Raw genomic sequence first — 14,232 nt, forward strand, 5'->3', positions numbered from 1 at the left:
GAGAGAGAGAGATGCTGTTGCCAGGAAACAGTGGGCATAGAGGACCATTCACAGCAGTTCATGGAGTAAAAACACAAAGGGAGACTTGATATGTAGGTGGTGTTTTTAGTATAAACAGGCAGATATGAACAGGACGGTTATCCCAGCATGGACTGGATTAAACCAACATGAGAAGAGAGGAAAGTACAGTATAACTACTGAAGAGGAATTGGCGCTGATGTACACGCTATTATGGGATGGAGAGATGAGAGATTCTCATCATTTAGAGATTTAGATTTAGAGTCTAGACAGAAATACATGGACAGAGTAGACAACCAGAAACAGTCATCATGATAACAACACTGATTCCTTCAAATTAAAAGGGTAGGGTGGAGCTCTAAAGGAGCCTGTCACTTCAGTCTTCAGGGCCAGTCTCTTTCACACCCTCCTTCCCCAACAGAAGTGGAGGGAGACAGGGGGGGAACAAAGCTGCCCCCTGTATTCAGACACCTGCTGCTGCTGCCTGACACGGGACGACGAGGGGGGCAACTCACTAGACCCATGCATTGACCCTGGTCTGAAGGATTTCAATTCCTAGCTGTCCAATCTCTACATCAGTGAATAAGGAGGGAGGGACAGCAGTGATTCAAGGGATCTTTCACTGCCCATGTGAGTACGCCTTTGCATTCTTCCTCTACTCTTTATTAGACTCCTCATACAGTGTGTGTGTGTGTGTGTGTGTGTGTGTGTGTGTGTGTGTGTGTGTGTGTGTGTGTGTGTGTGTGTGTGTGTGTGTAGTAAATGTATAGTAGCTCATGAATATGTTAACTCTTATATAAGATACACATCTATAGGATTAGATGACAAAGAAAGACTGTCGATTTCCATTGTATTCAGCTTTTGCATTTTCCTTGCACATGCAGACTGCAGATGTGATTGAAGTCTTTTGTCGAGTTTTCCCACACTGCTATTATTCCTCGTCATGGCAGCATCCTGAATACCTTCCTGCCTACAGATATAGCCTCCATTGGTATGCCCTCCAGAAATGTAGTACTGTCATTGGATTGTCAATGTATTAACTTATTAAAGTGTTAGGATGCAAAACAATCCATAGTGTTTGGAAAATGAAAGATGCAGGCAATTGATTACTTTCATTACCTCTCATGCTGGTGGGTTTTTCTTCTTCCCTCCATATTCATAACATTCCAGCCCTCTCTTCATTTGACAAATTATAGTTTGGATACTGTATCACTTCACTAGGCACACACAGTTGGGTTTATGCGTTTATTGGGTGTATGGTATGCAAATTGTTCTGATCACACAATAAGGCTCACAGTTGCATGCTCAATCAAAGTGACATGGAATACAAGCAGCTTCTCTTGTGGGTTATGGCTGGGGTCTTATAGTATGCTGCTTTTCCCTTCGGGATACAGTACACTGCTCTACACCCTCTCGGAGTGGATATGATGTAGCTGTACAGTATACATTCTGTATAGAGGTTGACCTTACATAACACTTCTTACAATGCATCTAACAGTATTGCCGGGCAACAACCTGATGGAAACAATCATGTGAACATTTTGATGTGTGTAGGACATTTCCTTGCAAATCATGTTCTGATTGCCTTATTTATTTTGCTGTGTCTATGTTAGGTGAATTCTCAAAGATACTATTGCCACTTATCCACACCCACAGGCAGGTAATGTACTTTCGGAGCCCTCCCTGAGTGTATCTGTTTTTATAATTATTTCCACAGCTGACCTGCCTGTTGATTTTCCACATGAGTGAAGAGGTACAAAGAGAGGAGTAATTTAGTTCAATTAAACACAATCAGTCCCATGCAGTGAACCATACACTGTATATTTTATACTGAGGTTGTATCTGACTTTGAATAATATTAGTGTCTCTTTCTTATTCAATATAGCCGATGATGGTAACGAAAACTGAAACACATTTCCCTCAAAAACAGAATGTGAGTGATTACAATACGGTGCACTGACTAACATGATGTCAACCCAGCTTGAGGAATCTGGAGCCAGGATTATTAAGCTGTAGAACTGTCTCTTTAAACTTGTGTCAGACAGGATAAACCAGAACACATCAAAAAGGTGGCAACTGCGCTGAGGATTAGTAGCTGATGAGGGGGGATTAAGAGTTGATTTCTCCTGGCCTCTTGGATTCCACCTACGAAATTCCTTAATTGTGACTGACTTTGAGGGAAGGAGCAAGGGGACCTCAGTCACATGCTCCTCTCATGCTACACATGGGGATAAACGCCTCGTGACCTGGATTCAGTTTCTCAAATGAAATGATAAATACTAATGAATTAAATAAAATACTAATAACCGTACCATTGTTCCTCTTGTATAAATGCATTTTCTGTTTTATAACGGAGGAATTCTCTGTGTTACACAAGACATGGGCTTATTGCCATTTGATCTTCATACCTGAGGATGGGATTGATTTGGTTTGAACCCGCTTATAGCCGGAGGCTATGATTTGATTATGCCAATGATAATGGTGATAGGGATAAATTGGATCTACATATCATTTCCAATGCTCAAAGCGCTCCCTTGTAACAGGAAGGAACTCACCCCATCTGTGATTGATTATTGTTGGTTGGTTAATTATGTATGGTCTGTCTATGTCTGTGTGCCCTAGGCTCCTCCCCTCCCTTCCATGGGATGGGCACCACAGAGGCGACACTACGAATGGATAACATGGAATGTAAAGATGAGTGGCAGGATGAAGACTTCCCCAGGTGGGTGTCAGACGACTTTGATGATGCTTTACTTTACAGGGTCCTTTAGTCCTGCAGAGTCCAATACTGTGTTAAAAGTATTGTAATAACTCACCATAACATTATACTGACAGCCGTAATCCATCAGTAAGTACACTATACAGCCTACAGTGTAACAACAAAGGTTACACTATTTGTTACATTGTACTTGCAAGAATAAGCACACAGTGATACACTTTAGAATGATACTCTGTGTGTTTTTTTCCATCACAACTGGTAGATGACAATACCTCATGCCCGCAGTGATGTTTGTTGTTGGACTATAATCTGCTCCAGTATAATTTGCTTGAGGATTTCCTAGTGAGCTAACCCTGTGCAGCTGGTGTAATTATAGCCTGGAATACCTAGCAGATACCCCATCTACTGAAATCAACCTCTGACATTGATTGCAATAGCCACATGACAATAATATGTGCCGTAAACATTCACAAACACTGGATCTATACAGAATTTAAACAAAAATTATAATTGTCCTCCAAGCACTGAAGAATTACAAAGAGGACTGGATTTAAGCAGGACTTTCCTCTTTATTGTCATTGCGAGACGCAGAGAGATCAGATAATTGCTCAGTATGAAATTAAAGGAGTGTGAAGAAGAAAGGCAAAGAGAGCATTCTGACAGCAAGGAGCCTCCTCCTGTCTCTCTCCATCTGAGGGAGCGGAGACAGGGAGCAGGTGCAGCTCTCTCCTTAAATGGTAGTGGGTAACGTCATGTGACGCAGCAGCCAGTCAACAACACAGCATCACCAGGAAAATGGTGGCAGATCAGCATTAAGGAAAAGGAGGAAGATAAAATAAGTATATGTATCATTAGGCTCTGAATGATGATGTGCCTGAGGCTCCCTATGATCGACTGAGAAAAGGGCATGCATAATATTCTAGGATCCTGTGCTGTAAAATCAAATAGTTGCCTGGACCGTCTTTGAATCCATCCTAATTTTTGATAAGGTAAGCAGGAGCTCTTGATATCTTAGCCCTCATCATCATATAGGAGAAGAATATGGCCTGACTGCTTGACATTTTGGATTATCATACCCTCTGTTAGACATAATTCCTATTTCATTTCTTTCTCATGGTGTCATTATTGTAGGAAACTGGTTATTTGAACAATGGAAGCTTGCCAGTGGTTATAGCAGTGGGACGCCTCAGGGATGCTAAATCGGACACCATGCAGTGTAACGGATGCCCTTGTCATTTGTTATTGCCAGTCATGTTGATTTGGCAACACTGTTATAGACTGTCTGTCCTCCCTGGGATGTTAGGTTGAAAGGATGGTTTAGTATTACGCAGCAGTGGAGCACAGTGGAGCTGTATACTTTATATTTCCCCAGTGCCTCTTGGTATTTGGTTGCTGTTGACATTTCCCCCCTGTATTATACCTTTCATTCTCCACCTCCTCCATGTCCTCCTCCTGGTTTCACGTTACAGGAAGTGACAAGGGAAATTACACCACGTGTTAAGGGGTAACCTAACGGTGTGTCTGCCTCCCCTGTACAGTGAATAAGGTTTGTTGACATACCACCGCCTCTACCTCCCTCCCCACATCGCACACCGTGGCAGGTCTATAATCTAAAGAGCTCCCTGGGGAGATGCTAATTACCACCTAGCCTCCTCTCTCTGTGCTCCCTTTGTGGTGCTGAGACAGATCACTGACAACCCCAATGACATGATCGTTGGCATGTGTTAATTTTGCACCAGCTGCAATGATGTGGTGATGTACTAGTGTGCTTCCAGGACTATTTGGGGTTTGGTTTATTTGAGTCAGGCTGGCTGGCTTTAGTGTTTGCTCATGTCATGCTATTGTGTGTGGCTGTGGCCCTGACAGAATGATGGGCTCTCTGTGTTGATTTTCAGACCACTTCCTGAGGACGGTGACATGGAGTCTTCCTGTGGTCTCACCGATGACCGAGCCTGTAAGTGTAATTGAAATAACACCTCACCTGTCTGGCATAAGATAGATGTTTTTGGTTTGGTAAAGTTAACACATTTGATATAGTATAAGCCACTTTAGCTTAATATACAGTATTACTTTCTAACAATGAGCCTCATCTCACATGCTACTTCCTGGACCCTGCACCTGTGAATTCAACTTGATGTCATGTGTGTACACTATTAGTAGCTAATAAGTCTCACCTCCTCTGTCACAGCTCCCCCCAACTCTCTGAATGTTAATGCAGTTGGAGGAGGCGGAAGTGGAGGAGGGTCCACCCATCGTAAGCGGCGTACATTAGTGGCCCCGGACATGAACCTGTCCCTGGACCACAGCGAGGGTTCCCTGCTGTCTGACGACTTCTTGGATACGCCCGACGACCTGGACATCAATGTGGACGACATCGAGACCCCAGACGACAACGACTCCCTGGAGTTCATCACCAACGGCAACGAGCTGGAATGGGAAGGTAGGTAGAGCTCATGCGGCGTGGAATAATGGAAGCTCTGGTGCCAGCCTGGTAGCCTGGGTGCCAGTCTGTGTGCTTTAGACAACTTGTTGTTTGGCAAGATGTACGTAGCTAGCGCAGACAACTCTGGCACCCACTCTGGCTCGATATAATGAACAAAAATATAAATGCAACATGTAAAGTGTTGGTCACATGTTTCATGAGCTGAAATAAAAGATCCCAGGAATGTTCTATTCACACAAAAAGCTTATTTTTTCAAAAATGTTGTGCACAAATTTGTTTAAATCCCTGTTAGTGAGCATTTCTCCTTTGACAAGATAATCCATCCACCTGACAGGTGTGGCATACCAAGAAGCGGATTAAACAGCATGATCAATACACAGGTGCACCTTGTGCTGGTGACAATAAAAGGCCACTCTAAAATGTGCAGTTTTGTCACACAACACATTTCCACAGATGTCTCAAGTTTTGAGGGTGTGTAATTGGCATGCTGACTGCAGGAATGTTCACCAGAGCTGTTGCCAGATTTAATGTTAATTTCTCTACTATAAGCCGCCTCCAACGTTGTTTTAGAGAATTTGGCAGTACGTCCAACCGGCCTCACAACTGCAGACCACGAGTAACCACACCAGCCCAGGACCTCCACACCCGGCTTCTTTATCTACGGGATCATCTGAGACCAGCCACCCAGACAGTTGATGAAACTGTGGGTTTGCAAACTGTTAGAAACCGTCTCAGGTAAGCTCACCTGCGTGCTCGTCATCCTCACCAGGGTCTTGACCTAACTGCAGTTCGGCGTCGTAACCGACTTCAGTGGCCAAAAGCTCACTTTCGATGGCCACTGGCACATTGGAGAAGTGTGCTCTTCACGGATGAATCCCAGTTTCAATGGTACCAGGCAGATGGCAGACAGTGTATATGGCGTTGTGTGGGCGAGCGGTTTGCTGATGTAAACGTTGTGAACCGAGTGCCCCATGGTGGCGGTGGGGTTATGGTATGGGCAGGCATAAGCTACGGACAACAAACACAATTGCATTTTATCGATGGCAATTTGAATGCACAGAGATACCGTGACAAGATCCTGAGACCCATTGTCGTGCCATTCATCCGTCCGCCATCACCTCATGTTTCAGCATGATAATGCACGCCCCCATGTCGCAAGGACCTGTATGCAATTCCTGGAAGCTGACAATGTCCCAGTTCTTCCTTGGCCTGCATACTCACCAGAATTGCCACCCATTGAGCATGATTGGGATGCTCTGGGTGGAGATGTACAACAGCGGGTTCCAGTTCCCGTCAATATCCAGCAACTTCGCACAGCCATCGAACAGGAGTGGGACAACAATCCACAGTCTGATCAACTCTATGCGAAAGAGATGTCACACTGCATGAGGCAAATGGTTGTCACACCCGATACTGACACACCAGATACACGACCCTACTTAAAAAAAAAAAGTACAGTCTCTGTGACCAACAGATGGATATCTGTATTTCCAGTCATGTGAAATCCATAGATTAGGGCCTAATGAGTTTATTTCAATTGACTGATTTCCTTAAATGAGCTGTGACTAAGTAAAATCTTTGAAATTGTTTATGCGTTTATATTTTTGTTCAGTGTAAATAGCTGCGTAGTAAAAAGTCCATGCTATCAGACTACAGCTGAACAGAACAGCAGCTAAAATACTGAAGAGACAAAGGTGGATGACATAAAACACATCCATTATGTCTCACTAATAGAAATACCTTTGTTTTTAACCCACTTCACATTACAGCATAAACACCTTCAAACTTTTCACTATGTACATCCAGATGACACGCCAGTGGCCAACGCCAAAGCGGGGCCTGGTGACGGAGAAGAGGAGGATGGTGCTGATGGGACGGGGGGAAACGGGCGCCTGTGGAGGACGGTGATCATTGGGGAGCAGGAGCACCGCATCGACATGCAGGTCATCAGGCCGTACCTCCGCGTCATCACCCATGGGGGTCAGTATCCAACCAAAAGCATCCAGCCAGAGCCATAGATACACTGTATACATAGTTAAACTAATTCAAATTGAATTGTCATAGAACCTTTGGTGCCAACATGGTGCCCATTCAATCTCAAACTGAGTTTACGTCGGTATATGTCTGTATCGTGATGGTTCTGCATCCAGGTAATTGACACCAACGGGATGAACTTACAAGCCATGTCAACTGTCGCTCTTCTCTCCCTCTGCAGGTTACTATGGCGAGGGTCTGAATGCCATCATAGTGTTCTCAGCCTGCTACCTGCCCGACAGCAGCTGTGCAGATTACCACTACATCATGGAGAACCTCTTCCTGTGAGTAACTGGATTTACAAATCGCAGAGATACTGATTTATGGCAAGAGGCACAAATGCCCAACTACAACAGAGTGATATTTAAAACTAAGTCATCACGCCTGGTATACTATCATTGAAATCAGAGAGATCATGTCATACATCAGGCAATAATTTTGTAGTGAAGATTTATGCTGCCAGAAAATGGGAACTAATTTCATTAGTGCTTGCCACGGTAGCAATAAAATAAACCTCAATATTTTTCCCTTCCTCATTGCCATCTCAGGTATGTGGTCAGCAGTCTAGAAATGCTGGTTGCTGAGGATTATTTGATCATCTACATGAATGGAGCCACACCACGGGGCAAGATGCCGGGCATAGGATGGCTGAAGAAATGCTATCAGATGATTGATAGGAGGTAAGACTATTTATATCGTATACACCACTGCATGGATAATGCAATCATTCATACTGTCAGCATAGGATGGATGTGCATAACACAAATGTTGACTGACTCTCAGGAGAAACTAATGGGGAGTAATTGAGCTTGTCACTGCTACTGGCAGTCAATGGGAAGTGAGGATTGACTCATACTACGGTAGGCTGCTTGATAGAGTCTTCCAGCACTATGAGATGAATGTATGTATGTATTGCCTTATTTCAACTATTTATTTCTGTTGTCCCTGAAGGCTGAGGAAGAACCTGAAGTCTCTGGTCATCGCCCACCCCACCTGGTTCATCCGCACTGTGCTGGCCATATCTAGGCCTTTTATCAGGTGACCACAGAACAACAACATCATGTTAAAGGGGTACTCCAGGATCTAAAACATAACACATTTGTAACATATAGTATGAATTGGATTCGTAATATATGTGAATCGCTATTTAAAAAGTATATATTTTATTTTTATATTTGTAACATATCATACGAAATGGATGATGTAGTACACAATTTGATGACTTAGTACACACAAAACTGGGACCACTTTTGGCTCATTAGCAGCACTTTCGAAACTTGTCTGAAATGATACAAACGTTTTTTCATAATACAGTTGTGCTACATATCGCCACTGTGATGGATAACTAATAGTTGTCCACATAAAACCAATATAACTGGTTGTTGTTTTTATCCTGTTCTTATTTGCAGTGTGAAGTTTATGAATAAGATCCAGTATGTGCATAGTCTGGATGAGCTGGCAGAGATAGTCCCCATGGAACATGTGCAGGTCCCGGAGTGTGTGGTGCAGTAAGTATCATCAACCACTATGGGGGGTAACTAAGCTGAAGACTCCCACCATCATTCACTGACCTGCAGTGATTTGCAGACTAATAAATGATGTAAACTTGCAAGCTAATAATTTCCCCCTCCGTGAATAGACACGGATGCCTGGTAGAGACTTTGAGGCAGTAAATAAATCATAGAAGAACACATTTGAATATCAAAACGTTTTCAAATGGGAATTTATGTTCATTTGGTTTGTCAGCCAAAAAAATAGATGTAAGATTGTATCTGTATTTCACTCTTGGAAAAGGACTTGGATCAGAAAAGGGATCTTAATCTTTTCTTTTTACAGATTTGAGGAGGAGAGGATCAGAGCTCGGAAAGAAAGGTAAAACACATTTACATATTTATTTTTTTGATCGAATTAACCAGGCATACATGCCATGCTCATACTCAATCAGGGGTGATCCATGCTGTATCCTCAGTCAATTCATTCATCAAACTTTTATTCAAGTGTTGTTTCCCTCTGCCTGTACAGGATGGAGCAGGAACAGCAGGAACAGCCAAACCCACAAGCGTCTTCTTCAGCCAAGGCAGAAAGGTAGGGAGTAGACAGTTACACTATAACGGCCTGTGTGTGATAGCCGGATATCTTAAAGCTCTCCAGGACCAGGGTTGGAGATAACCTATATATACAAAAGTATGTGGACACCCCTTCAAATGAGTGGATTTGGCTACAGGTGTTGCTGACAGGTGTATAAAATCAAGCACACAGCCATGCAATCCCCGTAGACAAACATTGGCAGTAGAATGGCCTTACCGAAGAGCTCAGTGACTTTCAACGTGGCACTGTCATGGGACAACACCTTTCCAACATGTCAGTTCATCAAACTCCTGCCCTGCTAGAGCTGCCCCATTCAACTACGTGCTGTTATTGTGAATGGGAAACGTCTAGGAGCAACAACGGCTCAGCCGCGAAGTAGTAGGCCACACAAGCTCACAGAATGGGAACGGGGAGTGCTGAAGCGTGTAGCGTGTAAAAATCATCTGTCCTCGGTTGCAACACTCACTACCGAGTTCCGAACGGCCTCTGGAAGCAACGTCAGCACAGTAGCTGTTTGTCTTCATGAAATGGCTTTCCATGGCACACACTAGCCTAAGATCACCATGTGCAATGCCAAGCGTCTGCTGGAGTGGTGTGAAGCTCGCCGCCATTGGACTCTGGAGCAGTGGAAATTCTCTGGAGTGATGAATCACGTTTCACCATCTGGCAGTCCGACAGACGAAAGCTACCTTCACAGAGGCATAGTGCCAACTGTTAAGTTTGGAGGGGGAAGAATAATGGTCTGGGGTTGCTAGGGCCCTTAGTTCCAGTGAAGGGAAATCTTAACGCTACAGCATACAATGACATTCTAGACGATTCTGTGCTTCCAACTTTGTGGCAACAGTTTGGGGAAGGCCCTTTCCTGTTTAAGTATGACAATGCCCCCGTGCACAAAGCGAGATCCGTACAGAAATTGTTTGTCGAGATTGTGTGGAAGAACTTAATCTCCTAATCTCAACCCCATTGAACACCTTTGGGGTGAATTGGCACACCGTGAGCACACTGTGAGCCTGGTATAGATCAAGCAGCCTAATTGGCCTAATCGCCCAACGTCAGTGCCCGACCTCACTAATGCGCTTGTGGCTGAATGGAAGTCCCTGCAGCAATGTTCCAACATCTAGTGGAAAGCCTTCCCAGAAGAGTAGAGGCTGTTATAGCAGAAAAGGGAGGACCAACACCATATGAATGCCCATGATTTTGGAATAAGACTTTCGACAAGCAGGTGTCCACATACTTTTGGTAATGTAGTGTACCTGGTATAGATCAAGCAGCAGTCAACATGGCAATTGTCGAGCACTATTACCTCTCAACAGCAGTATAGCAGGAAACAAAGTCACAGAGACATTTATTTATTCATAATTGTGTCATTTGCAGGCCCAAGTCAATGATCACAGGGCAAGGAATCTGAAAGGGACCTGCTCCTCTTTATTCATCTCATACCATGGTAAGGAAGGACACAACACTACTGCTCTTCTCACACTGACTACAAGGTGACACTGCACTCATAAATACAATGTACATACGTTATCCACTGGCAGCCTGTGGCAGGAGTCATGCCCATAGAGATCCTATTAAATGAGTTCTAAGATATCATTCTGTGGTCAGGCCATTTAACCACTTAAAACAGATGTTTAAACCACCAGCACCATTTGAATGTCTACTGTTACGTAATGTCCACCTGCTCAGTCATTTAAGAATCAGACCCAGCCAGTCCTCAGTGCTATTGTACAGGAATGCCCGGTCAAGTGCAGCCAGCCAGGCCTAATGGGTGAGCGTGTCAGGAATGTGTGTGTGTTTACTGTGTCATCAAGGGACTTTCAGGGGTCAAGAGGTCAGGCATGTCGCAGCCTCACTCATGTTACAATAAGGTCAGCTGCATTAAATGAACTGCTCTGTGAACCTGGTCTGCTGTTTTGAAAAGTGTATTCTTGTGGAAGTTTTTATATCATTAACCTGCTTCTTAATGACAGTGTCTTGTATCATCTGTGCAGTTGTTGAAAGAAGTTTGGAGCATGAAAACTGTGTTTATAAGAAGAAACATGAAGTCCAACAAGTCTAAGAATACTTCCTAATCTATAAATATCAAGCTGAAGATTTTTCCATCATGATATTAAACTCCCCAACACACTCCTCAGCGGTTCTTAGGTTGCCAACTGATTCCATCAGGACATTCCAAGGAATTGTCTGTTCTGGGGACTGTACAACTCCATGTTACATCATTTTACGACCGCTGAAAGTAGTTACTTTTAAACGCCGCCCCCAGTCACCCCCAGTATCCATTTCAAATATAGATGACACTGCGATACTTTTGCCTAAGTCAAGATATAAGAAAAAAGAACATGAATATTGTAGAAAATGTTCCACCGGACATAAATGGTGTAAGGTGTCAGTGGCAGGCAGGTAACCAGACCTTTTACAGTTTTGTGTTGGAGGCTCTTGCAGGGACAATGGTAGACTAGACTTGAGTATGTATTAACTACTGTATACAGACAGTGTTGGATGGTGTGTCCTAGGAGCTGCACCGAGGGCTCTGCCAGGCCTAGTTACTGAGAGGAAGATATGCCTTAGAGAAGAAGAAGGGAGGAGGAACAGAGAGTCAGGCAATGCCCCTTAGTGCTCAGCATTGGTGTGCTGTGGCATTATTTCACCCATTAGCGCTATGCTAGCCCTTGAACATTTAGATGTAGACTGGAATGCTTTGCGAGACATCGGATGCCTTCACCTTTGCTTCATTTTGGCCTCATAATTTGTCTGAGTACAGGCTTTATTTTTGATCAACTGTTTTGCATTAATAATTTGGATGTCATCATGTTTCATATATCCAGATTGGTCCGGGGATCATTCAGTGCCCAACTAACCAACCCATGTATCTTACATTCTGATGTGCCTCAGGATTCTTGTCTGTACATTAGTATGGGGGCCCACTGAAAGTAAGAACAAGAAATGTGCTGGTTTGACTGTAATGTCAAGAGGACTGCATTTCATTTAAGTTTTTCAGTCATTGATGTTGTGACTTAATGGTATCATTTCTGTATCATGCTGTGTTGTGGGTGCAGTCAAAGCATGCCAACATGTTGTCAGCATGTAATGTACCTTCATATGTCCTATTGGATTATGGACCAGTCGCCTAATGGTCAATCTTCTATTGGATACTTACCTACCGGGTGGTAGAGGGGAGGAAGTGTAAAACGAGTTTTTATTTTTGTAAAAATTACATACATACATGTATTGTAAGTGTTGTTTTGCACTATAGAATTTGATTGTCATTAAATTATGAGCATAACATCTAGATGTGTATATTTGGGGACAGGTTGCCTTCCTAATATGTAACTCAAGATGGATTTTTGTGTGCTCTTCTAATTTTTGTACAAGTATACTGTAGTACAATCAATATCATGCAATTGTATTTGTTGGTAACCTGTCAACCCGTCTAGACAAGTTTGATAATCAAAAATGTCTCTTTCTGAAGTGCCATCCAAATTCAAACGATACCTTGATAAATATAAAACATAACAGAAGTCATTTTCTGTGGACAGGTTTATGGATGGCGATGGGCTAGACTAGAGGTGATTGATATTCAATGGACAAAGTAAGAAAATGGCTTCCAAACATTTGTATACACATAATTGTAGTGTTACGTTAGAACATTGGACAGATTAATTTGCCTTTGATTTCTGGTAGAGAAATACCCATCCCATCAAAAGGTAGGCTTAAACGTGGCACAGAATTGCAGGAGTTTTTCTGCAGTCTCCCAAAGCTGCTGGAGAGAGAGTGCCGTTCGTTTTCTAAGGGATGTCAGCTCTTCTGAGTGCCTCTCCTTCTTTTCACCAAATTCTACACAGAAAACTATGATATGGAATGTACAATTCTAAATTGACTACTGGGATTCCCCCCCCCCCCCCCCCCCCAAATTGCTAGTAAACTGATTTTGTTGACACAAGTGTGTTTTGTTTTGGTAAAAGGTTCTACATGGAAAGCAGGAAAGCAACCCCTGAGCATCCAGAAATGTCTTTCAATCATATTTTGTCTTTAAAAGCACAATATGTTATTACACTGGAAGATTTGGAAGAGATCAGTAGGCAATTTGTCAGCTGGAATACTGTATGTAGCTTATTTTTCAAAACGACAAAGCTTGAAATGGGGTTGGGATATGTAGCTATGTAGTTTGGATGTTCTTTAGATTGTGATGTACATTCTTCCATGTAAATACAAAGAAATAAACTGTTCCACCCGACAATCTCTCTCTGCGGCCTGTATTCTTCCATTTCTAAATTTACCCACTGCTGTAAATTAATCCAAGATATATCATTCAGTCATTCAGAAATTCATTTTTCAGACATTCCGAATGTACGGATAGATTCAAGCTTTGACTTGAATCACACCTGATTTGTTGAGAAAAGGAACAGTTACATCTGCCTTACCATAGAAGTAAGTGTGTCCAGGTGTTCACTGAGTTGACTTAAAGCAACGCCGGACGTCCCTAAAAGGTGCTTGTTGTGGTTCAAAGGAACCTATTAATACACAGTCATGATACACACGTCCATGTACACTCTGACGCTTATCACGAGCCCCCCGGCTCTGTTAGAACAACTCTGACAGTTACATCAGCTCAGCTGTATTAGTGACAGAGGCAGCGCTGGTCACTGGTCAGTCACACATAGGATCTAAATTGAGAATGGCCTTCAGGAAATGAGACAAGTTTACAGACCTGGTTTCAAATACTATTGAGGGTTTTTCAATTACTTTCAAAGACATTTTGAAGTAGGCTTGGGCGGTATCCAGATTGTCATACCTTCATACCGACCTTGTTCATACAGATTACTGCATTCTTGGGAAAGAGCAAGAAAGGCATTCCACTGTACATGTGCACTTGACAATAAACTTGTGACCTTCTGGGATATTCAGTAATACCGGCACTGAACACAAGAGG

General features: G+C 43.1%; 1 protein-coding gene across 2 annotated transcripts; it reads left to right on the forward strand.

Moving 5' to 3' along the window:
• The first annotated feature begins 6 nt into the window (after nucleotides 1-6).
• On the forward strand, nucleotides 7-13,539 carry LOC109901535 (ATCAY kinesin light chain interacting caytaxin). Of its 2 annotated transcripts, XM_020497529.2 has the most exons (13): nucleotides 7-648; nucleotides 2,641-2,740; nucleotides 4,633-4,691; nucleotides 4,926-5,177; nucleotides 6,987-7,160; nucleotides 7,396-7,498; nucleotides 7,763-7,894; nucleotides 8,166-8,252; nucleotides 8,624-8,722; nucleotides 9,051-9,086; nucleotides 9,237-9,299; nucleotides 10,677-10,746; nucleotides 11,294-13,539. In XM_020497529.2, exons 2-12 carry the CDS (start codon nucleotides 2,664-2,666, stop codon nucleotides 10,708-10,710), a joined length of 1,116 nt encoding a protein of 371 aa, XP_020353118.1. In that variant the 5' UTR covers nucleotides 7-648; nucleotides 2,641-2,663; the 3' UTR covers nucleotides 10,711-10,746; nucleotides 11,294-13,539. The 2 variants fall into 2 exon arrangements, with proteins under 2 accessions (XP_020353118.1, XP_020353119.1); XM_020497530.2 differs by lacking the exons at nucleotides 7-648; nucleotides 2,641-2,740 and adding an exon at nucleotides 3,435-3,726.
• Nucleotides 13,540-14,232: the final 693 nt, after the last annotated feature.

This window comes from Oncorhynchus kisutch, linkage group LG13 (assembly GCF_002021735.2).
Source record: "Oncorhynchus kisutch isolate 150728-3 linkage group LG13, Okis_V2, whole genome shotgun sequence".
NCBI classification, from domain to species: Eukaryota; Metazoa; Chordata; class Actinopteri; order Salmoniformes; family Salmonidae; genus Oncorhynchus; species Oncorhynchus kisutch.

What these genes read in the sequence shown, in the direction of transcription:
- LOC109901535 (XM_020497529.2), top strand. Translation starts at nt 2,664, where the DNA reads ATGGGCACCACAGAGGCGACACTACGAATGGATAACATGGAATGTAAA. An exon ending in CCGCGTCATCACCCATGGGG is followed by an intron (nt 7,161 to 7,395) that starts GTCAGTATCCAA and finishes CTCCCTCTGCAG; the next exon opens with GTTACTATGGCGAGGGTCTG. An exon ending in ATATCTAGGCCTTTTATCAG is followed by an intron (nt 8,253 to 8,623) that starts GTGACCACAGAA and finishes TCTTATTTGCAG; the next exon opens with TGTGAAGTTTATGAATAAGA.